The following is a 25,081-nucleotide window of genomic DNA, read 5'->3' on the forward strand; positions in this document are numbered from 1 at the left end:
GCTCTGTGGAGTGTACGGCTTAAAGTGGTCCTATGGACAGATACTCCAGTCTCCGCTGTGGAGCTTTGCAGCTCCTTCAGGGTTATCTTTGGTCTCTTTGTTGTCTCTCTGATTAATGCCCTCCTTGCCTGGTCCGTGAGTTTTTGTGGGCAGCCCTCTCTTGCCAGGTTTGTTGTGGTGCCATATTCTTTCCATTTTTTAATAATGGCTTTAATGGTGCTCCGTGGGATGTTCAAAGTTTCGGATATTTTTTTATAGCCCAACCCTGAACTGTACTTCTCCATAACTTTGTCCCTGACCTGTTTGGAGAGCTCCTTGGTCTTCATGGTGCCGCTTGCTTGGTGGTGCCCCTTGCTTAGTGGTGTTGCAGACTCTGGGGCCTTTCAGAACAGGTGTATATATACTGAGATCATGTGACAGATCATGTGACACTTAGATTGCACACAGGTGGACTTTATTTAACTAATTATGTGACTTCTGAAGGTAATTGGTTGCACCAGATCTTATTTAGAGGCTTAATAGCAAAGGGGGTGAATACATATGCACGCACCACTTTTCCGTTATTTATTTTTTAGAATTTTTTTAAACAAGTTATTTTTTTCATTTCACTTCACCAATTTGGATTATTTTGTGTATGTCCATTACATGAAATCCAAATAAAAATCAATTTTAATTCCAGGTTGTAAGGCAACAAAATAGGAAAAATGCCAAGGGGGGTCAATACTTTCGCAAGCTACTGTATATACTGTGATCTAAGAGTGCAGTTAGGAGTATATGGGGTCAACAATGTTTGCAAGTAACTGGGTGCTAATCCATTCAGGGCCTTAGAAGTTAAAAGCAAAAACTTAAAATCAATTCTAAACTGCACATGTAGCCAGAGCAAAGAAGCCAAAGCAGGTTTTTTTTCTGGTTTTAGTCAGAATTCTAGCAGCAGTGTTCTATATAAGTTGTAAGACACTGCAGGTTTTTGGATATCAGAGAAAAGTGATTTACAAAAATAAATTATTGAAGAAACAAAGGCATGCATTAGTCTTTCAGCATCCGGTCAGGGATAGTAGTTTCAAGTTTAGCTATATTTCTCAAACGATAAAAGGGTAATTTAATAATGTATTAAGTATTAGTTCTGATGAGAGACTGCTAAATTGTAACTCGAGTAAATCGAAATGTTTTAGTTGGTTCAGAGAGCCCACTAGCATAGCCTCTGTTTCAGCAGAATTCAACATGAAAAAGTTCTGAGACATCAAATATAAGATAAGTTGCTAATAACAACCCAACTGAAGGATAGCAAAAATAAGAAAGGACCTAAAATAGAGCCCTGCAGAACAAAGCTATTAAGTGATAGACATTTGTGTAATTGATTGGCAAAACCTCTCTCTATACTTTATCTAAACATGGCAGATTGGAGATTGACCTAAAATTATTAAGGAGTTTTGGGTCCAGGTAAGTTTTCTTGAGCAATGGCTTTATCACAAAATATAAACACCTGTCATAACACTGTCAATAGTGTAGGTCCACCATGGGCAAAGTCAATTCTTCAGAATAGCCCATACAGTACAGTCATTTTCAAACAGAACAGGTTTATGTTCCCATTCACAGCACCACAATGAAAAATATTATGTTTCCTATTGTAAGTTAATTTTCTTCAGTAAGCGAAGTGCGCTGATGGGTGCTCTTCTGTTACTCCCTGTCCCCCAGGCTGAGAAGCAGTCAGCCACCACTCTGCTGGTTGGGCCCCACCACGGCATCAGCCACGTCATTGAGCTGAAGACCAACCTAACTACCATCCTGTCCGAGTTCAGCCGTCTCAGCAAGATCCAGCTGTTCAGGGAGAACCAGGGGGTAGCTCGCGTTGAGGTCAACATGCTGGAGGCCAAGGTACTGGAAGGCCAGACAACAACTAGGAGCCTCAGTACTGCAAGATGGTGGGAAGGTTCCCCCTGCTGAACCAATAGCATGGTGTAAGGGGGGAATCCTTTGCAGTTTCTGTCTTAAAAGTCCCATGACAATGATGTCCTATCGAAATACCAATGCACATCAATACTCCAGTCTCCAGTTCCCCATTCACTGTTCCCCAGGTCAACACTGTAAATAATATCCTGTCTCCAACTGGCCTTGGTTGAAAAGAACATTTAATGTGAAGCCAGGATTTCTGCATAATAACATATAGCTAATGTACAACTCTGGCTGGATGGATATTATATAAATCCTTTAAAATTTATATTCTAAGGCTTTACTCAGTAATAGTATGGCATAATGCTGGCCCAGTACTCCCATCCAATTCTCATAGTGTATACCAGGACAAATATAACACCTGTTGTCTATCTCTCAGCCCCTGGTCCTGCTGATGGAGTGGCCCGATGCCACAAACTTTGCCTGCCTGATAGCCGGCTACTACAAGCTGTTTGTGGATCCAAAGAAAGTGCTATTCTGTCAAAGCTCCAGTCAGTCTCACATGATCAAGGCAGGTATGTTAGTAGCCATCTCCTTTGTTGCTAGTGCTGTGCTTTCCTTAACGTCTCTGGAGTAGGGTGTTAATGCCTCCAATGCACACATCATCCGTTGGGTCTACTTTAATGTTGACTCATTAAATGTTGTGAATAGGGCTTACAGATTCAAACTAGAGTACTATACAATTTTAGTTTTCCTGAGGAGAGTTTCTTTAAGACATGCATTCCCAGAAGTATGTGTGTTAATTTATACCCTAGGCTCTGAGACCTTTGAAAAATCTAGTATCGCTGAGCCCTAACAAGCTGACAACATTATTAATCCAAGTGCTAGTTACGACACTAGAGGTTCCATGATCTTCGTTTACCGAGTAATCCAAATCATACATCTTCTGTACATCTAGATGAATCTTCATGTGAAAGGTGCCATTCTTCTGTTGGGCTCATATTATCTCGCCAGCTTTTTCAACTCCATCTAACTGGACTCTCATCTGCTTCTCCACATGTAGAAGGTTAAGCTCTTGCTTGCATTGATTCATTTTAAAGAGTCGACCTGGATATCTCATTTCCATGTAATTGGCTATATTTAGATCTCTGATTGTTATGGCTGAGCTGAATCTTCCATCTCCATCATACTGGACTCCACTCTTGAGGTACAGGTCATGATCTGTATATTTCAACATTACCTTTCTGGACGCTTTTGCATCTTTGCTTATAAAATAAAAAGTACAGACTGCTTGCTTCCAGCACCGCTGTCATTTTCAGCTTTAATCTGGACGTTTCATCTCCATCTAACTGGAATCTATCTACACCTGTGATTTGCTACAGTCATTTGAAACCATAAGCTGCATTTTTCAGACCTTCATCCAACTGGACTTGTATCTGTGTAGACTACAGCTATTGCTTGCATTGATCTTTCTTAAAAAACACAAACAAAACCTGGATCTCTCATCTTCATCTTAAAGGACTCTTCTCAGCGTCTGTGAGGTATAGGCCTCTCCTCCAGGTTTTCATTTAGACCCTGATGTGGAAGTTCTTTTCTTCCATCTGTTCAGCGCTTATTGCCCCACCCTTTCAATTTTTCTTATAATAATTTCTTTAGATTACAGAACTATCCAACCAGTCCAGCGGCCACCTCTCTCTACTCATGCTGGGAGACGGGATGTGACCCATAGATCTTCTGAGCAAAATGATTCAAATCTCAGCAGCTTTTGTTATCTGCACACGAGAGAGCAGCAGCAGCTGCAGCAACAAGAAAGACAGATGGACATCAATGACAACGTGATCCCCCTGGAAGAGAGCCGTCCCCGCACCAAATCTGACCCGACCTACAAAAGCTCAGATCTAGAACCTGTTGTGGACAGCCCAGTACGGGAGAGCTCAGGAATCAGAGCTAGGGCCTACACCCTAGACCCTAGCCAGCGGACAGGACACTTTTACTGTGACTCATGCAAGGCCAAGCTCAAAACAGCAGCCACTGTCACCAATGATGGTGACAGCAGTGATGACCTGCATTCCCAGATCCTGCAGCGTTGCACCAACTCCTGTGGTTCCCGAGAGGGTACAGTGGACCTGATTTCCCTCCCGCTACCAGGAAGCGAGAAAGAGGAGGAGGAGGAGGCAGGTGGTGCTCAGCCTCCACCCCCAGCCATCGCTGCTCCCCCTCCAGGGTTCCGAGACCACAGCTCAGATGAGGAGGACCCCAAAAGGCGGGCAGCAGTGGCAACTGCGGGGGGTCTGGAGCCATCTGAAGAGGTACCTGTGACACTGATAGATAATGTGGCGACACGAACTGTCCGAGACCATGCTCAAGAGCTGGATGATGCCCTGGTGTCCACGCTACAGGCACTAGAGGCACTGGCAGCATCAGAGGACTACCCCCACCATCATAACCACCAACCCCAGCAGACAGCAGGTGGAACCACATCTTTCAAAATTATTAGAATCTCTTAGGCCGATTTATAATAAATGCTACTGCAACCTTAGAGAGATGTACAGGTAGCACAGAGACAAGCTTGCAACTGTAACTTTTTATGACTAGTTTTCCTGTTCTAAGAACTATTCACTATCGTTTATTATTATTATTATTATTATTATTATTATTATTATTATTATTATTATTATTATTATTATTATTATTATATATAAAAAATCATTTCTATTTACAGAACAAAATTCTTCTCTTCAACCTCAAATCTGCCTGCATATGCGGAACACTTTTGTTAAGCAGTGAAGCGGTTTTGTAAGGGCTTATGGTGGAATACAGGCATCAGCACGAGCATTTGTCATTGCATGTATTATCTCTTGTTTCTAGGAGTACAATAAGGAGACACTCAGTTATATCATTTACTCTTGTAAATGCTCACGAGTGGCTATTAAAACAAATAACTAAGCCAAATGTTATTATTTTGTAAAGCACAGCAGGATTGCAGTGAGAGAAAATATATTTAAAAATAAACAATTACTCTACATGTAAAAGCGCAGCTACTTCTTACCCTAGTTTCACGCTTATAAACCCATAATATATCTTCTGACAGGCTGTAATGTCTTAAACTTAGTATATAAGGTTTCTCTGACATATGACACAAATCCTATTAAGCTTATTGTATATATATATATATATATATATATATATATATATATATATATATATATATATATATATATATATATATATATATATATATTCTGTTTGTTCTTTTGTTCTACCCTCCAGGTCTCATTGTGCTAGCAGCTATAACCCCAGAGTCTTCACTGGATTCCGGCCACGAGACAAACTCTTCAGAACTGACAGACGTCTCAGAGATGGTGACGACCATGAAGCAGCACCAGAACTCAGCCTACCTACTTGCCCATCACATCAGCAAGGATCGGATCTTCAGCCGACGGGACTTCCCCCTTGCTATCCCAGGGTGCACCACTCAGGCCCTTGGGGGTGCAGCTTTCTCCATGGGTCAGCTGCGGGCAGGTTGCCCTGCCAAACCCCTCATTCTCAGCAAAGGGGCCCAATTGAGGATAAGTCCTAAAGAGGAGATTGCAGCCATGGGGACACAAGCCTCCTCACAGAGCCTCAAAGAACCAGGGAAACTGGTCACTCTGGAACGCCAACTGGAGCAAAGCCGGGCAGCCAGCCCAGGAATTCTCAACGGCTCTTCTGCTTTTCCTCAAACTGCTTTGGATCCCGAATGTGATAGCCCTAGAGATAAGAAGCAGGTCAGCAAAGAGCTTATGGTGCCATGTTATGTTGACAGAAGGCTTAGCCCAAATCCTTCTTCAGAGGCAAGGGGGAAAGTTTCTGGTTCCCTAAGCCCAGAGGATGTCAACAAAGCCTTACCAATACTTTTGCCGGTTGACAGTGCTGTTCCTGTCAAGAGCCAAGAAACCAATTGTTGTCAGGACCAAGAGGCTACTGCCAATAAGACCCCCAAGCCTTCAAAATCAAAAGGGGACCAGCAGAGTGCTGAGATGCTGTATACCTGCCCCATGCTTGGAGAGGGTGGGCCCCTGTTGCATCTGAAGGATCCACAAGTGCAGAAAGTAGCAGCTTTCCATTCATCCTCCCCTACAGATGATGAGCAGCTCAGTGCCGAAGCAAAAGGCTTTCAGCTGCCACCTGGCAAAGAGAGTACAGGGAGGGGAGTAGAAACAGGCCACAAATCCAGCACAGGTCTCCAGGTCCTGTCCAAGTATCCTCCCCTGGTTTCAGAGCAGACGGAGCAAAAAGAAAGGGAGGAAGCAAAAGGAGAGCCTTCTGAAAGCAAAAATGCCAGTGATACTCAGAAATGTCCCAAAAACTTGATTCCCAGGGGGGAGAGCACACAGGCAGCAGTCTCAGCAGAAGCCTCAGTGGAAGACAAAAAGCAGAGTGCCAGTAAACCCAAACAGCAGCGAAGTGCACCATTCCTCAGTTTCCGAAACCTGCTGTCAGCCACCTTTCCAGCACGGGTGAAGCGCGAGACGGATGAGCGGCAAGCCCAGCTTCAGAAGGTACGGCAGTATGAACTGGAGTTCCTGGAGGAGCTGCTCAAGCCCAGGGGGGCCCAGGTGGATTTCCTCCCAAAGGGGCCCTCTCCAATACCATCAGGTACACCCTGCTCCTGCCAGCTCCGGACCAGTCCTCTTCAGAAAGTCCCGGGGATTTCCAGAGAACAGAGGAGGAGCTGTGATTGCAAAAGGATATGCCGTGGGATCCGTCTGCCTGACACCCCTGTAGGATCAGCCCTGGAAAGGATAGGGAGAGAAAGTACTGCTTATAAACCTCCTCCTCTACCAAAACACCCCCAACAGCAGGAAGGGCTTCGAAGGCCACAGATAATGGAGATTAAGACATCCAACATCCGGTCCACCAGCCTGGAGTCCCGGGAACCTCAGGAGAAGCCTGTTTCCTGCTTGCCTGCCTGTGCTTCTCACTCCGAATGCATGGGGGTGCCAGATTACAAGAAAATTATGAGGCGCTGCAGCATTGGTGAAGCAGACAGTAGTGAACGCACACCCCTGTACTCTGAAACTAAACCTACCAAAGCTAAGAGCATGGAAAAGGAGTTTGAGCGACCAATAGCCCCTTCTCGAAAGACACAGGGCCCAAAAGAATCTTCCTGTGCACATCTTGGGGATGGTAAGAGAAGACCTGTGTTTTCAATCCAAGGGGAGGCTGGGAAAGAGATGGAAGTTCTCCAAAAGAGCAAAGTAGGGGAAGATGAAATGATGGATCTATCAGGGGAGGATGAGGATGGAGATAAGTGCTGCTCTTTCTGTTTCTGCTACCGCAAGTGCGACACAGAGGATGAAAGTAGCGAGAAGGACGAGCTCTCCTATTCCATTCCGCTGCAGGTGCTCTCGGGGATGGAGTTGGATGCTAACACCCTCCCTGTGGTCAGCAAGACCCTGCAGGTGCTGGATGCAGATGGCTGCAGTAGGGAGGAGGAGCCGCAGAGCCAGGAAATTGATCTAAGAACTTATGCCACCCTAGAGGGCAGTCTGTCCCGGGTGCAGGCTCTGCAGGGCAAAGCCTTCTTTCTGCCTGAGGGGTTCCTGACTGCTCAATTGGATGCCAACGAGCTGCTTTCCATCCTACGGCAATGCGCAGGGAGCCCGCCGGGTGAGGGAAATCCCAGGCTGCAGGCACCTCGTCTAACAGAATACAAGCAGGAGCTGGCAATGCGCTTCAAGGAGTTCCGGGCCTCCTGTCGTAGGGTGGCTGGTGTGGAGAAGAGCCCAACCCGCATGCTCTCGGCAGTGACAGCCAGCTTCCAGGTCCTCTGCAGCCTGACAGAAACCTTCATCAAGCTGGTATGTGTGGTGCGCATGGAGGCTCAAAGGCAGGAGCTGCTCAGGAAGGTGGAGGAGGTAGCCCTCAACTATACTTTCCTCTTGAGGGCTGCTGAGGAGTTCATGGGCCGGACCGGGAGCCTCCCCACCCAGACCAGCAGCAGTAGCAGCAGCGCCCAGGCTCCTTCGCAGCCCACACATGGGGGCAACAAGGCTGGTTCCCTAACCCGCGCAATCAAAACATTCATCCCCAAGTGAAGCTAATGGACTGCCACTAGAGATTGCACTATCACTTGTTTTTGTAAAGGACAAAATAAGTGCAATGCTACCCTACCCCTTACCAGTGTAGCTTTTCAGAGGCAATACTGGGTTCAGACTTTGGACAGAATGTGGGTAGGGTTGGTTGTGGGTGTGGGGGGTGGAATAGGGCCCTTTTGACTTGTGTTGGTGGACATTTTACTAGGGAGAGAAGAAAACTTTCTTTGTTATTTAAACTTTTGTTCCATCTTCTGACATTTATTGCAGTGGTTAAGCAACATTTCCAAAAGCAGCACTTAATTGCCTCATTTGGATTATTACAACTAATCTGATTCGTAGGCCAGCCGGTAACCCATAGTAAGTGTGGGGGTGAGGCTGTTGTTAAGGTCATGGTGGCACTAATGAAATTCAGAATAGCATCTAAGCCAGAGTTAAAACATATTCACAAAACACAAAGCAATCAGACAAAGGAGCTGGACAGAAATGTGCTGTACTGCTCCAACACCAAAATAGTTTAAATCTTGCATTACACTCACTTAATTTGCAGTAGCCATACTGCTTTACTCAAACTGATTATTGAGACTCATATACTAAAAATAACCTAACGGGTGCACTGAGCAGAATATTCTTGCAAGGGTCATTTTGGTAGATCAATATGTAGCTAGTTATCTAATTTATTGTGTTTTTTTTTTTTTTTTTTGTTATGCCAAAACAGCTAGCCGAGTTCTGATATAGAGTCTAAAGGCATACTATGTTTCTTTTACATTTCAACTCATCCAAATTTCAATACAAGAATATTATATTATTCAGGTGTAAATAAACTATGAGAGACAGGCAGGAAGATGTAACTGCCCCGGTCAGAGAATCTCATGAGCAATGAAAACTCTAAAGGATATAACTTATATGACAACCACTTTCAAGGCAGTGCTGTTCACTATGCTTTTTTCAAAATCTAGCTGAAAAATAATTACTTCAATGGCAAGATGTATTTCATTTTTCAAGTGATGTTTTTTAATGAGAATTTATATCTGCCTTTGGAACTCCAATCCTCTCCTATGAGTCACGGGCCCTATTTATATAGAATGCTGGATTACTGGAATTAGAGTAGCGTGTCTGTGGAGGAGAGAATTGTGTAACAAACAGGTCAAATATAGAAACATAGTTTCTTAAAACAATAAAGATGTTAGGACACCTTTTAAAATAGCAGTTGATATATACAGTCCCTGATTTCTATAGAAACCAATACCTTATCTAATCATCTACATTAAGGAGGAGAAATTGACATTGGGCAGGTTCAATAAATCATTGTTTTCAGTCACAGGAATAGTACATCTATCTCCCAGCTGCTTTTAGTTTGACCTTTCAATCTACAGGTTACCTACAAGTCATGTAATTTAACAAATACTATCATTTCTACAACCAGAAATGTACTAGAAAGGCATGGGGCAAATTGAAAATAGTTGCTTATATTAATATTACACATATAATTCTCTTAAATGGTTCATAACCAAGAATATAAGCACTCTGAAAAGCGCTGCATTCAAGGAGATTACTAAATGTATATATTAGCTGCATAGAGATTTATTTAAGAATGCATCTCCCCTCCTTGGTGATTTAAGCTACCAAAATAGCACCATGCTGTTTAAAACCCTATTTATTAAAATGAAATTCAAAAAAAGAAATAAGTAATCTACAAATGTAAAAATGCCAAAGCAAGTGTAACGTTTACAATCAAGGCAGTTCTGAAGAACTGGGGCCAGTATTTATTTATTTTTAACTCTTTGCACACGTAAAAGGAATATTAATAAGTAAAATTAATGCTCAAAAGTGATGGATGATGGAACCTGATAGCTTTGAATATTTACCTAAAGCTGGGAGTGCTCCTCTGACTCACACAGATACATGTGCAGACTGATCGGTGAGGTATGTATTACTGCAGCAGTCATTCAAATTTTGCATTGACTTATGTTTCGGAGCCAGCATCTCAAGTATCAGTAAATCAGTAGGACATTTAATTAATTCTGTACTAATTTTCTGGTTTGCCTATTATTGTTAATGTTAATTTATTCCTGCTTGTGTTTATTCCAAGGGTATAGAAAAAGTGGTACTTGTCCAATAAAGTTCACGTTTTATTTGGGTACACCGTTGTTGCTAACACAAACAAAAATAGTCTTCCTCGAAGTAGTATTCACAAAACAAAAATAATTAAGTCCCACTGTAATAATCCCGGGTTTTGATGAGGCCGTGAGTTCCACCAGCCAATAATTCTCGTTCATGGCTCTCTCCCATCCAGGTCAGTGTTTCTTCTACCCGATATTCACTTGTATTTGATAACAAGACATGTTTATTTTAGTTGAGTTGAGTTGAGTTGAACTAAGGCACCGCACCCTCTCACATTCCCATCCTCACCAACTCCGTATCACACACGTTCCCGTTATATCCTTCTAACTCCACCTACGGAATCAGTGGATACACCTGTTTCTAGTTAATAGGTGTATCAGAAAATGGCTGTCTTCCGTAAGTAGGGAATTGAAGCATCTGCGTTCATTACCTTCATTACTGCCATAACCCGACCATAGACTTATGATCTGTTCCATCTTGGTGAAAGGTATCAGGATTCAATGAGCACAGCACCACCACCCAAGAGGAGGCTGATCTTATGATTATTCGTATGATCCTTTACCATGTCACACTACTATTTTCCCATTTCTCGTTTATCACATATGTATCTTGTTTTGCTGTAGAGATAGGAATTGTATTTCATATGTGGTTCTCACGTGCATCTTTTAGGCACTTCCACACATGTTATCACAAGGGGAAGTCTCCTTTTACAAGGAGGATGGTGTGTGCAGAGCTGTGCCGATTATTCAGATTTGCATCTTTGCCCTTAAAGATGTTTTGATCTTACTGGTATAAATGAATACTGAAGGAAACGTGATCCTATTTTCAATGTGCTTGTTTTCTATTAATAGTGTACTAAGTAACTAAAGTTACTGCAGCTGTATGAACTGCTTGTGTCCCAGAGATTAGTAATCACTACTTGGCTCTCAGTTTTAGATGGAAAATTATCATACTAATGATAAAAAAACTGGCAGATCTTATTTCCCTTGAACTCAGTATTTATGATGCTGGTGTTTTTGTAATCACAGCCAGAATCAAAACAGCTTAAAGGAATTAACAAATCAAAATAATTCTACTCATTTAGTATCTAATCTGGCACATGTGTTTTGTATTGGGGAATAATGTTATATCACTATTTATAATACAACAATGGGGGTGTATATGGGTATGTGGGGGTCTTTGTGGTTGAAAGTGTTATGCTTTTAATTCTAATTTGTGTATTATAATATAAATCTGTATATAATGTAAAATATGTGTAATTTGTGATGATGAATCCACTCTTTTAAATATTCAACACCGACAGTACAGAAAGGCTTTGACCTGTTTTGTAAATCTACACCACTATCTCAGTGTATTCTTTCTAGTTGTATTGTACCATAGTTATGGAAATGAATAGTCTAAAAATTATATTTAAAAAAAAAAGTGTGGGGCCATGTTTATTTTTATAAAAATATATATATATATATATATTATATTAAACCTACTGTATTTAACACAATTTTTGTACACCCTCCCTTAGTCATATGGAATACCTGTGATTTTGTTTTGAATCTCAGTTTTTATTTTTCTATTTAGTCAAACTTGGAGTTGTCATTATAAAATAGTAAAACCAACAGGTAACAGTATATATATAAATATATCTATATATATATATATAGTATATATATATATATATATATATATATATATATATATATATATATGTGGTTTGCAGAAGTATTCACCCCCCTGCAAAGTTTTCACATTTTGTTGCCACCTGAGCGTACTCCACACCGCTTTCAAATTAGACTTTACATGTATAATCTACACACACTACTCCACACTGACAAAGTTTAAAAAAAAAATGCATACAGAATATAAATAAGTAAGATTTACAGATAAAAAATGATTGTTCTCAGTTGCATAAGTATTCAACCCCTTTGCTACTGTGGCCCTAAATCAGCTCAGGTGCAGATGATTTGTTTGAAAGGTCACAAAATTAGTGAAATGTTTTCAGCCTGTATGTACTCAAAGTGGTTTAACTTGTAGATAATTTCCCTCAGAAATATAAAGACTTTCAAGCTGCAACTCACATAGTGATCCAACAAAGCAACCTTGAAGACCAAGGAACTTTTTAATCAATTTAGGGAGAATGTGGTAGAGAGGCACAGAGCAGGAGAAGGGTTCAAGAAAATTTCAAAGGCACTGATTATCCCTCTCAGCACAGTGAAGTCCATCATTAAGAAGTGGAAGATGCATCATACCACCCAGACACTACTCAGATCAGGTCACCCTCCCAAACTGAGCAGCCGGGAAAGCAGGAAACTGGTTCAGGATGTCACTTTGAAGCCAACAATGACCTTGAGAGATCTGCAAAGTTCTATGTCTGAGATGGGAGTCAGTGTTCACACATCAACAATAAGCCGGTCCCTACGCAAAGCTGGCCTGTATGGACAGGTGGCAAGAAAGAAGCCATTACTCAACAAGCCTCATCTTAAAGCACATATGGTGTTTGTGAAAAAGTATGTAGATGATACTTCAGACATGTGGAAAAATGTTTTGTGGTCAGGCAAGACAAAAATTGAATTTTTCGGTCTAAATTCCAAGTGAAACGTCTGGTGCAAGCCCAACACTGCACATCACCCAGTCAACACCATCCCAACTGTCAAGCATGGTGGTGTCAGAATCATGTTATGAGGATGGTTCTCTTCATCTGGGATTGGGAAGATTGTCAGGATAGAGGGGAGAATGGATGGTGCAAAGTACAGGCGAATCCTTGAGGAAAACTTGTTTGAGTCAGCCAAGACTCTGAAACTGATGAAGAAATTTACATTTCATCAGGACAATGACCCAAAGCACAAAGCCAAAGCCACACTGGAGTGTTTGAACAAGAAGAGAATTAATGTTCTTGAGTGGCCCAGTCAAAGACCATCCTACTGTGCAAAGCTAGTAGAGATCTATCCAAAAAGACTCATAGCAGTAATTGCTGTGAAAGGTGCTTTACCAAGTACTGACTTAAGGGGCTGAATACTTATGCAACTAGAACATTTCATTTTGTACATTTTCTTTGCAGGTTTTGCTGACATTTAACCTCCTCCTCATATAACAGTGTTCAGTTTAACCACTACAGCTTTGAATAAAAAACAGTTTGTTTGAAAAATTTTGCAAAAATTATTTGTAATTCAACAATAATTGATATTATTGGTAGGGGGTGAATACTTCTGCAAACCACTGTGTGTGTGTGTGTGTATATATATATGTTTGTGTGTGTGTGTGTGTGTGTGTGTGTGTGTGTTGAAAGCTTGTGTCAATACAGAAACATGGAAAGTTTAATTGGAATTTGACTTTAATTTGATAGCTGACAAAATGACAGTGAAAGGCTGACTGTCCTGTTACCTTCTCAGCACTTAAGGATGTCTTAGATGTCAAGTCCATGAGTGTCAAGACCTTCTGTAGTCTGAATTGTGGAGCCAACCCAAACATGCAATTGTCATAGTGTTCATGCTATGATCACATGGCAGAGAACATGCAATCATCATGGTGTAGAAACTGCAGGCAACGTGATTAGTCTTTGCAGGTTCAGAGACCAATTACTGTGCCGAATGAGCCACACTCCATATGTGGAGCTGACATATGTGATTTACTCCTCATTACTCCACACTGTCCAATACTGGAGAGTAATTTCAGATTGGAGGAAAGGAAAAATCTATTTTGTATCCAAACATGATCCAACTATTTCAGTTACACCTCTATAAAATAACATACACATAGGACATTTTTAACTTTTCTCAAAGCAGTAAACTCCATTTTAAATAAATGATCTTACCTCTTATTATCACTAGCAGCAACAGATACTACGAATCTTCCTATTCTTGTGCTGAGGATATCTTGAGTATCTGCTGTGAGTAAATACTGTATTTGACCTTTTTTCTGCTTGATGAAATACAGAATCGTACACAAATACACAAACCTGCACTCAAATCCTAAATAAAAAAATGCAAAATTACCTGTACTTTTATTCTTTTATATGTTTTTACAAACAATTCACAAATCACGTTAGCTTTGTTTTGTGTACGAGGTAGCTGAACTGAAGAACAGCTCCATATAAGCAGAATATTTCATTTTAGTATTGAAATACCCACATTGCACTATTGTCCACGCTGGCATACTGAAGCCTGAAGGCAGCCAGACAACATATGGAATTCTAAGCAATCCGTATTACTCATGGAATATTGATGAAAATGTTTGTACTTATTAGCAACAAATACTGGTGCTGCATAAAATCACACACAATGTTATTTTGTTTAAATTATCCATTTCTGTAATAACAATAGAACCCTCTTAAGAGGTCTTTACTGTCTGATACTGTCTTGTCTTTGACTCAGGCATTTAATGGCAGAAGATAGGCTGCCCTCTTCCACTGGCTCTAAAGCTTAAGTAGAATTGTTCAATGCTCCCTCATCACTGAGTACTTTACAAAAACACGTAAGCATATCATTGCAATTACTCAAATACTATTTTTTTTTTTTTTTTGGCTTCTATTTTATAAGTCTGTGTTAAGCGTAATTCACATTCAGGTGCTCCTTTTCAGTATTACTTGCCTGCCATAAGACTGGTTTACACTCAGCAATAATTGCCAGAAATAATTGCCTATATTTTTATTAACAACATTGCTGGTGGGTGGCGTGGTGATTAGCGCTGCTGCCTCACAGCACCAGGGTCCTGGGTTTGATTCTGGCCTAGAGGTCTGTCTGGGTGGAGTTTGCATGTTCTCCCTGTGTCTGCGTGGGTTTTCTCTGGGTACTCTGGCTTCCTCCACAGTCCAAAGACATGCTGTTCAGATTGACTGGTCATTCTAAATTGCCCTAACTTGCGTATGGTGCCCTGTGTTCTGTCCAGGGTGTAGTCCTGTGTCTGCCAGGTTAGGCTCTAGGCAATGGAAATAAGACCCCCACTGATGGGCAGTTTCACCCATTCTGAGTTTTACTAAAGCATGACACTGTATAGGTAGAACCACAGTGTGCTTACTTTTAAAACTAAGCGTTCAAAACGGTCGATTTGTTTTCCACTTGCACAACTCTTCCCTAAATTCTGATTTATTTGGTACAACCTAATTCATTACCTGAGAAAATGACTTGCATTTGCCTGTCTGTGTCGCCGCTAATGTGCAAAGTATGGCACCAAATTAGTATCTTAATTGCTGAGCAGATCTATACATGTGGGGGAAATATATATATATATATATCTTATATATATTATATATATATATATATATATATATATATATATATATACAATAATAGGGGTGTTGTATGCGATTAGACAGTCAATTTAGACATACGCTATGTGTAGGTGAATTGGGGGATTCCCTTTTCCTTACATCCTTTTAACCCCCTGACCAATGATAAAGAGATTTAACCACTGTGGACATTGATTGGCAGTTAAATATGACCAATTGGCGCGTTGTTTTTTAGACAAATCAGAACGCACGAATTAGGAGGCAAGGCGAAAGTACGTCATATAGTTGATACAAAAGGGCTCGCCCAGTGTAGAGCGCGCGCAGCATCATGGTGAAATAGGCAAAAGGTGGTTATATTTTTAAAGAGGTGCGTTTAGGTTCGGAAAGTAATAAATTGGTAATTTTACCTGATTTTAAGTAAATTGTTGGGTTTTTTTTTTGTTTTTTTTTTTTAAGGCAAGTCTTATTATTTTATTACCATATCGTTATTATCATTTAACCGACGCCCTGGATCGCCCAAAAATGCCCAATATCAAGATCTTCAGCGGCAGCTCTCATCAGGATCTCTCCCAGAAGATAGCGGACCGCCTGGGTCTAGAGCTGGGGAAGGTCGTGACTAAAAAGTTCAGCAACCAAGAAACATGGTGAGCATATGAGTTGTTGATTATTGCATATTTGTTTTAGTGTAAATGATTCGGTTTCTATGTGAAGCAGAATGTTACATGAATATCTGCGCCAAGTAACAGGTAGTTTTAAATGCGCAGTAAGTGGTTCGCGGTGTATTCTCGGTATTGTAGTGTTACAACCCGGCGTTAATATACTACTATGCTTCAGTAGAGGTTAGAAAAACTCTTATTCCCATAAGCGACCACGAAGCAAACCCGGCTATAAAAAATGATACTTGGGAATGGTAGTCTTTGACCACATTTAAAGCCCGACAATTTGTAGTGACGCATGAAGTACTACAAGACATGGCGGCATGTGTCGTGTTGTAAAACCTAAAATGGGGGCAAAAGGGGCTTTTACATTGTTCTGTTTTTGCCGTAAGTTAAATACACAATTATGGTAACCGTATTGTTAAGTCTGTAATGTTGTTGTTGCACAGCACACCACAAGTTCACATTTGAGAATACTATTTCCGTGGTTTTACTTGAGACAGAAGGCGTCTAAAGTTTAAGTATATATTGTACAAGCTGTTGTGTTTAGGAACACATAGTTTCCTAATGTATATTCAATTCGAAATAAACGTTTACGTTCCCCAGCCCAGATAGTGATTTAATTTAACTTGCGATAGTGGTCCTGGTAACAGTCAATAAAAATGCAAGTGGCCTTATGTTTACAAGTAAATGTGATTCCTATCCGTTTACACATTTCATAGTTTAGTTATTTTTAGTTTACTCGTCGGTTTTTTATTTTATTTTAAAGGTGGTAGTCATTTTATTTTCTCTAGAAAGTAATAAGGCGATAGCTTGCATCTTCAGTCTGTTTGATCAAAATTCTCTTGGTACTGCCCTTGAGCATTTAAAAACTCGAAGTCTTCAAAGGGGAAGTTTTCAGGGCCATGAAATGGCAGGTTGTCAGTCAGTGACAGATGTGTTTTATTTTAAATAAATGTGACACCCAGTTTTGCAGCACTAACATTTGTACAGGCATATGTACAACACTTCCAATTGTGATGAAACTTGAGTGTATCGGAATCAAGTTTTTAGTCTCCACCAGCCCCTTGGGTGAGAAGAGTGTGGGACACGAGACCTGAATTCCCTTTCCATTTTAGCAGTGAAGTGCTGTTGCAGGCTGGAAAAGGGACAGGTAATCTGACACCTGCAGTCATATGATGATCCTGCAGAGGTGGTTATCTCTGGACAGAAGCACTTCTACCCCAGAGGAAACACCGAGAATGTCTAGGAAGCTTCCAATAATAAAACACATTGGCTGGCAGCATCATGCAACCTGTGGTGCTGCTCCTGTGTAAACAACTCTGCAGTGCAACAGCTTGAGTCTTATTGAAGTGGAGAAGCATTCATCTTCCTACTCTAATTTAAGAGTGCCTTTACTAATGGTGTTGTGTAGTAGCTGAATGTGAGCTGCAACAGGCTCTTAAATAAACTCTTCCATAGTGTGTGTCTGGTTGGAACAGTTAATGAAACCAGATAAACAAACCAATTCCAGGGATAGTACATTGCCTCTTATTCCTTAATTAACTTCAGCTAAGGATTTATTTGGTGCTCCCATGTTAGCTTTGAACTGTATTGAAGACAGATGGAGACAATTAATGAAGATTCCCACTGTTTGGCTATAGTAACTATGGATGTAAATTTTGACTAGTATTTGAATACACAGGGTCTAAAGTTTTCAGGTATTGGACCCTGATTACCTGAACTCTAGTCCCTGCTCTTACGCTCCCAAGAATAAGTTAAATATGTATGTGTACTACAAGCAGGCAGGAGGTGCCACCCGGATTGTCAAAGTGTACAAACAATGTCCAGAACGAGATTTCTAGGTTTAATACTCATTTCCTTAAGCACAGGTTTTTCCTATTTACTGAATTTAAAATAAAGCATTCAGTGACATTGAGCAGCAACATCACTGTGTGCCTCCTCCAATTAATCAGGGTACCAGACTAGACCACTTGTGTGTTGCTGGGTAAAAAAAACAAAAAAAAACCTTGGAACCACATGACTGCTTTTATGTCTTGACAATATTTAAGTATTAAGAGTTGAAGGGGCAGGTTTTCTGTGTTTAGCCTGCAAGTGCTTAACCGTTAATGACTGAATCTTATTTTTTTTTTTTTTTTTTTTTTAGCAAAGCAAAAAGTGACAATGCCGGCTTTTCAAAATAAGCCAGCGATCAGTGCAGTCCACTACCTAATACCGTATTTGCACTTGCTGCTTTAAGATTAGAGTAATCATTCAGTCCATTTTTTGTCATTTTACTGTAAGTTCATATATGGTACATAATAGCTATACTACTTTGGCAAAAAAGCCGGTTGTGATATCGTAAAAATATTTCCAGGTGCTTGTGATATTGGGGGTTCAAATTAACCGTTGTACAACAACAGTGAAAGACATGCATAAACAAAATTTCCTGAAAACGTAACATAAAGAAAACAATTTAAATGAAGCAATAAGCTCAATTAAGCTAAAAAGGAAGTGAAAAGGTTACTTTTTTTTTTTTTTTTTTTTTTTTTTTTTTTTTTAAACTCCAATAAACCTACCTTCTCTTTTCCCCAGTCAAATCATAGAGTGCCTAGACTGGCTATAATGTTCTGCCGGCTGTACAGAATTCCTGTGGAGAACCCTGTTAATCCTACAGTAGCATAATGCTGTGTAGTAAACCTTACCAAATAATTTTTGCTGTATTTAGAATAAAACACATCATATAGCTACTTAAATATTCTACATCTGTAATTCTAACAAATAACTGATAAAATCTGAATAGTGCATCTATTGTAACATGGCCAGAACAATAGCAAATAACTTTACAATAGTTTAACATTTCTGTCAATTGCGACTAGCCATAGGATTTAAGTACTGACATTAGATAGTTAAGTTTCTTTGTTCAAAAAGGTGTACTTCAGGAATACCTGGTTGTACTTAATGGTCTGTGCAAATGTTGACATTCCACCATTAATTGAAAGTCAACAGTAGTATTGAACTGAAGTCCAGCGTTAAATAACTCCTTTCCAAGTATGTTGCTTTTTTCTTTGCGTTCTTGGCATTTGTCGGGTTTTTTTTTTTTTTTTTTAATTTGTTATAAGTGAAGTTAGTGTTTTAATTTCAGTGTTACCCAAGTTTGGATTCCTCCTTTTAGCACTTGCTGTATTAACGTATTTCAATTTACAAAGTTTAAAGTTCACTGGTGCAGTGCTCCCAGAAATTGTTTCGCTGCCTAGCAACGATTACAGGGACACTGAGCAGGATCTGTTAACTGTCTGAAAATTGTCTGTTTCACACAACACTTTGTAGCATTGTGCTGTTACAAGCATTGCATAATTAAGGTCCTTGTGATTTTAATGTACAAATAGTTGGCTTCTACTAGAAGCCAATAAGTTTTTTTTTTTTTTTTTTTTTTTTTTTTTTTTGTGTACTCTAAATATGTAATCTGCAAGTCCATATAGTTCAAATTCTTTGCTGTATTTGACTATGCTGATCAATCCCTAATAACTTGTAACTTGTAAAAACCTTTTTACATGGGGTTAAACGCAGTATATAATTGCAAAAATGACTAGCTAATGCCTGATTTTTATACTCCAAGAAGAAACTGAATCCTGCAGTCCTGCAAGTTCTTTTTTTAAAATTTGGCAAAAGCTTGATCGCTACTCCCTTGTTCTGCAGACAAGTCTTTCAGCTTTGCCAGTGGAAATGCTGTCTAATCGCAGGGCTCTCTGTGGCAGGTGTGCCTGACTGCTGAAGTGTACTTCATACTGTGCTGTTTAACCCACTGGCAGCAAGAGGAAACGGCAGTCCAACACACTCTTAAGTGGGTAAGGAAGGCACATTTTGTGGTCGGTAGTTCTTTTGAACCTGTGACCTTTCCAACCGACACCTAGCAGGGTTAGTTAAGGTTTTTTTTTTTTTCTTATTGCCCCATGACCAAGTGCAAGGCAGATCACTAGTTGTCCACAAACAAAACAGATTTGTCTGCAACACAGATGTTTGCATGTAAACACTTAGTATGCAAATGTACTGTAGTATACTACAGTGTATGCGGTGCTTTTCTTGTTTCTGAAGACAAGCACAGTGAATAGCTTGCACAGCTCAAGGTGACATTCCCTTTTACATAAGCATGGGCTGATTTTTCTTATAAATCCGGCTTTTAAGATTGGCATTTTTACAAAATGTATTGCATTTCTGTTCTACATTTCAAATGTGAAATACAGCATTTAGCGTGAGTAAATAGTCTTCTACTAAAAAAGGCCAGCATTGTTTTGAATTTAGTACATGATGTGTGTCAAACATAACCCAACGGAAAACATGTTAACTATTCTGAAAGTTTCCCCCAAATCCTAGCTTGTACACTATTGCTATAATCTTTGTATGCAGGCCTGCGTGATGCAAAGGTCCAAGAAATTCAGATGAACTGCATGAAAAGAATTTGGTGGGCCAGGGACCCCAAGCATATAAACGGAATGTATTGTACAGCATTAATATGTCAAAGTTTGCAACAACAAAAATGATCTGCAACACCGTGCTGTGCTCAGATGGTGTGTTTGCTTGACTTTTAAGGGGAGATCGGGTGTGGGGTGTCAGTTTGTGTATAGTGTGGGTTGGAGATGAGAATTCTGACCCTCCCCTGGTTCATCTTTTAAAGTATAGTATCATAGATGTGAGACCCAATAATAATCTGTGGTAATGACTGAAGCGCAGATTGTCTCATTACTTATCAGGGTCAATTCCTCCCATCTGTGTAAATCCTAATTTCAACCTTGGGTTGGTGCTACGTGTCGTCCACCTGGAAAAATGAGTAAAACAAAGCTGTTAAACTTGTACAGCTAACATTTTTGTTCATCTCGCTCGACTTGAATTTCAGGAATGCGAGATGTAAAAACACACTGAGCATTACAATTCATCCCACAGCGACCAAATGAAACTCTGGCTTGGATGTACTGTCGCCTGCGGGATGTGCATATACATCACTTAATAGTACCAAACTCTGCTGACAAACTGCAATTTTGATTGCACAAGACAAGTGGTACAGCATGTTGCTGTGTATGCTGCAGAAGTGGCATTCGCTGGTTCAGCCAGTGCACCGCTGCATAGGTGCTGACACCCTAATACAGGAAGTGTCAGTTTTCATTGTACAAAACTTCGTTAAAATAAAGAATGACTTGTCTTACGGACCATCGTGTATTGTGATTTTGCAGCACTTCACAATGTCGCTGTCCATTCCATTTGCATGTGTCTGTGCACTCTGGTCCAGTCTGTAATGCATACCCCACTGTTGCGAATGATGCAGCCAAACGTTTTTTTCTTTGTCTTCTCAGCGTTGAAATTGGTGAAAGTGTGCGAGGGGAAGATGTCTATATTGTTCAGAGCGGCTGTGGTGAAATCAATGACAATTTGATGGAGCTTCTCATCATGATCAATGCATGCAAAATCGCTTCTGCCTCCCGTGTGACCGCAGTCATCCCCTGCTTCCCATACGCCCGCCAGGACAAAAAGGACAAGGTGGGGGTGAGGGTTTGTGTCTTATCCCTTTATTCCCTGCCCTAGTAGCTAGTAAAATGCCAGGGAGGGGCTGTGATTGAAGAAAACCCTCTCAATATGCATGTTGGGTCTAAAAAGCCAACAATACTATTTTGTCTTGACATTTTCCTAGATCATCTTAAATTAGTTTCTTAACAGAAGTATCAACAGTTGAATAAGTCGTTAAGCCTACAAATTGGTGTTTTTCCCTAGTCTGCTGTATTCTCTCTCTTCCCAGTGGTCTTTATTTGCTACGTGCCAATTAAGCTTCCTTGTACGAAATCCAGTTTCATGTAATTTGGGCTAGGTCTTGATGGCTAAATGTCATAAAATGTTTGTTCACAGAGTCGAGCTCCCATCTCTGCTAAGCTGGTTGCTAACATGCTGTCTGTGTCTGGAGCAGATCACATCATCACTATGGACTTGCATGCCTCCCAGATCCAGGTAAGGGCTAGATAAGGAGGGTGTTGGTCAGGTTGACCCCAGGAAGATATTCCTGTGAAATTGGAAGGAATCTGCCAAGGAAAAAGCTATTGTAACCTACCCTTTCTAAAATCTAGACAATCTACTGACTCAAGTTTTAATTTCAACTTGGTTTACCAGGTATTTGATATACATAGAAGTGAGATGGTCTGTGTAAGAAGGTTCCTGACTTCAATTTGACCCCATCCTCTCCAGGGTTTCTTTGATATCCCAGTGGATAACCTCTATGCAGAACCAGCAGTGTTGAAATGGATCAAAGAAAACATCCCAGAGTGGAAGAGTTGTACCATTGTATCTCCAGATGCTGGGGGTGCCAAGAGGTAAGGATGTTGTGATAATTCTTTGTCTCGCTGTGTGAACACTGCAATGGGGCAACTTTTTTGTTTCGGTGGGTTGGTCGATCTTTTAGCTTAATCTGTCGAGGAATATTAGGGTTTAGTCCTTTGCGGTCTTATGTCTGACCAGGTCCAACATTTTACAATTTTCCCTTTCCATTCCAAAATGAAAGATGTCAAGCACAGGTTTCTAGTCCCGTTTTGTTTTTTCTCTCTGGAAAAAGCAGAGACCATTTCAATGGCCGATAAGTCGAAGGGGAAAAAAAGGGGCGGATCTGAGCAATACACATAGCCTCTGCATCACAGAGAACACAGACGTAAAGAAGACAGCTGCTTCTGCATCCAGTACTCCAAGAATATCAGACATTTGAAGAGCATTTTGAGATGTATTAAAACAATGACTTTGATTGCGTTTGAGGAGTTTGGTAAAACAAGTGATCAGGAGTGCATTTATCAGTATGCTCGACCTGAAGAGGTATGTGAAATATAGCGAACAAGAGGTGGGGCTTGGCTGGAGATGCAGTATAGAGTGTCCTTCTGATATGTAGTACCTTTTTAATCCGGGGGGAGGGGGGGGGGGGGGGGGGGGGGGTGTTACGTTTTAAACGGCGCATGTGAAAATAAATTGGACCTGACAGGCTCTGAATAAATGGACCGCAGAGGGTTAAACTGGTCATTAAGGTGCTCTGTTTATTTACTTGTGCACTCTTTCTTGCAGGGTCACTTCCATTGCTGATCGTCTAAATGTAGACTTTGCTCTGATTCACAAAGAAAGGAAGAAGGCCAATGAGGTGGACCGTATGGTTTTAGTAGGCGATGTAAAGGACCGGGTTGCTATTTTGGTGGATGACATGGCTGACACCTGTGGGACCATCTGTCATGCTGCTGACAAGTGAGTTGCCACCTTGGTCCATCTGCACAGTAATGAAGATGCAAACCATACATCGTGGTGCATGTTAGAACTGTTGAACCAATTTCAAAAAATGAATTCATACGAACTATGGCATAAATCCTAACAGCATGTGGTAGACTAGTAGCTCCATGGTGCTATGTAATTCAGTGTGTAAGTTATATTGCTGCACAACTTGATTGAATAAATTGGGAATTTGTTTCTGTGTAATGCATACATTCCTCTTTTCAGGTCTTCCACGTTCTGCTAACTAACATGAATTTTGAACAGTCTTGCTGCAATTGTGTGACCAGTGTTCTGTGGGGTGTTCATTTTTTATTTCTTTCTCAAGGCTTCTGTCTGCAGGTGCCACAAAGGTATATGCAATCCTCACTCATGGCATCTTCTCTGGCCCAGCCATCTCTCGCATTAACAACGCCTGCTTTGAGGCGGTCGTTGTCACAAATACCATCCCACAAGAGGACAAGATGAAGCATTGTCCTAAAATACAGGTGGGAACACTTGCAGTAGTGGAGGCAGTGTATATGTTTGCAAACTAAAGTTGTGGGTGACATTTTCTAATTTGTAGTGCAATATTACATTGGGGACCTGTATTAGAAACTGGGATATATCAGCTGCTTATTCAGCTTGGGTGAAGTGTTGTATGGAGAGTTTACTATTATACAAGTATATACTTTGGATCATATGTATGATCTAATTTTTGTATTTACAATTGGTTGGGATGCAAGTTAACATGCCTGTTACATTTTGTAACATACCGATGTTTCTGTGCCTGCAGGTTATAGATATATCCATGATTCTGGCAGAAGCAATCCGCAGGACACACAACGGCGAGTCTGTCTCCTACCTGTTCAGCCATGTGCCTTTGTAACGCCACTGAGCCCTGGTGCTTCAGTGCAGCCAGTTTTACCAAAAAGGGAACATTATTCATGCAATGCAAATCCCTGAAAACCCAAAGAAGACTGCTATGGGATTGACTCCAGCTGTCCTGTTTACCTGATTTTCCCCCGTCCCTTTTTACAGTTGGTGTTCTCATTCATTAGAACTGCTTGTCTAGTCAGTCATGTGAGCTGTGCAGCTTTCCTTACAGAAGCAATAAATTGATGTCTCTCACACTTGGGCACACTATTGCAGTCAAGATGACGGAAGTGTGCAGTTTCTGTGGATGAAGAGCGAGGATGAATACAATTTCTAGAGCTTGCCTTAAGCTGTACCTAATCCTGTTTTATCCCTTTTATTTGAACCAGATGTTTTAAACTTCATTTGAAGAAAGGGGAGAGGGTGGGGGCTGGTAATTTAGTGCAAGTTGATTGCTTTCTATAGTTGACGGAACATGATAATTTAATGCCACCAGGTGGCAGCAACACCAAAATGTTTGCCTTACTGTTTAAGCATGTGAAATATCAAATCCTCAATCTTTAATATATAAATGGCTTGGTGATACCCAGTTCCCCATGGGTGAAGATGCCCACATAGAGCTACACATTGCTTCAGACTCATGCTGTGTACTATTACTCTGTCTTACTGTTTGTGTGGTTTACATGTTGGATTCATTTTGTAGTCTCTTTAGAAACTTAGTGGAGGGGCATGAGGATTGACTTTAATGTGATCAATGAAGTACTAGTTCCAGTGATGTACCAATGTGAGGAATTGAGCTCCTTGATGTGTCCCATACCAAAGGGGCTTTTGGAATGTACTGCTTTTTTTTTTTTTTTAATGGAACATTAAAGTCGTGTGTGTTCACAAAACTTGCATTAAGCTTGTGTTTTTACTCCTGTCTGGGTTGCAGTGAATCGGTTGAAATGAGGCAATGGTCACTAGCCAAGCCTGAACAATATGTATTTCTGAATATAAGGAGG

At 40.6% G+C, this 25,081-nt stretch overlaps 2 protein-coding genes across 4 annotated transcripts in view; both read left to right on the top strand.

Annotated features, from left to right (window-relative positions):
* The window catches only part of LOC121318737 (FERM and PDZ domain-containing protein 3-like), a 108,054-nt gene extending 96,556 nt beyond the window's left edge, over positions 1 to 11,498 (top strand). Inside the window, exons 13-16 of the mRNA XM_041255743.1 lie at positions 1,696 to 1,875; positions 2,330 to 2,465; positions 3,547 to 4,359; positions 5,161 to 11,498. Of these exons, the coding sequence (XP_041111677.1) occupies positions 1,696 to 1,875; positions 2,330 to 2,465; positions 3,547 to 4,359; positions 5,161 to 7,970 (3,939 nt within the window). The 3' untranslated portion in view covers positions 7,971 to 11,498. The remainder of the gene's footprint in view (positions 1 to 1,695; positions 1,876 to 2,329; positions 2,466 to 3,546; positions 4,360 to 5,160) is intronic.
* Positions 11,499 to 15,624: 4,126 nt separating this feature from the next.
* LOC121318738 (ribose-phosphate pyrophosphokinase 1-like) lies at positions 15,625 to 24,951 on the top strand. Of its 3 annotated transcripts, none has more exons than XM_041255744.1 (7): positions 15,625 to 15,953; positions 21,293 to 21,482; positions 21,840 to 21,938; positions 22,173 to 22,297; positions 23,031 to 23,204; positions 23,554 to 23,713; positions 24,001 to 24,951. In XM_041255744.1, the coding sequence occupies exons 1-7, from the start codon at positions 15,832 to 15,834 to the stop codon at positions 24,091 to 24,093; spliced, it is 963 nt and encodes a 320-aa protein (XP_041111678.1). In that variant the 5' UTR covers positions 15,625 to 15,831; the 3' UTR covers positions 24,094 to 24,951. The 3 variants fall into 3 exon arrangements, with proteins under 3 accessions (XP_041111678.1, XP_041111679.1, XP_041111680.1); XM_041255745.1 differs by having other exon boundaries at positions 21,293 to 21,476; positions 24,001 to 24,950; XM_041255746.1 differs by lacking the exon at positions 15,625 to 15,953 and adding an exon at positions 19,663 to 19,792.
* Positions 24,952 to 25,081: the final 130 nt, after the last annotated feature.

This window comes from Polyodon spathula, chromosome 7 (genome assembly GCF_017654505.1).
Source record: "Polyodon spathula isolate WHYD16114869_AA chromosome 7, ASM1765450v1, whole genome shotgun sequence".
Taxonomy (NCBI): Eukaryota; Metazoa; Chordata; class Actinopteri; order Acipenseriformes; family Polyodontidae; genus Polyodon; species Polyodon spathula.

Excerpts from the sequence above, each read along its gene's own strand:
- LOC121318738 (XM_041255744.1), top strand. The coding sequence starts at position 15,832 with ATGCCCAATATCAAGATCTTCAGCGGCAGCTCTCATCAGGATCTCTCC. Across the intron at positions 21,939-22,172 it reads TGCATGCCTCCCAGATCCAG|GGTTTCTTTGATATCCCAGT; the intron begins GTAAGGGCTAGA and ends CATCCTCTCCAG. Across the intron at positions 23,205-23,553 it reads ATCTGTCATGCTGCTGACAA|GCTTCTGTCTGCAGGTGCCA; the intron begins GTGAGTTGCCAC and ends TTCTTTCTCAAG.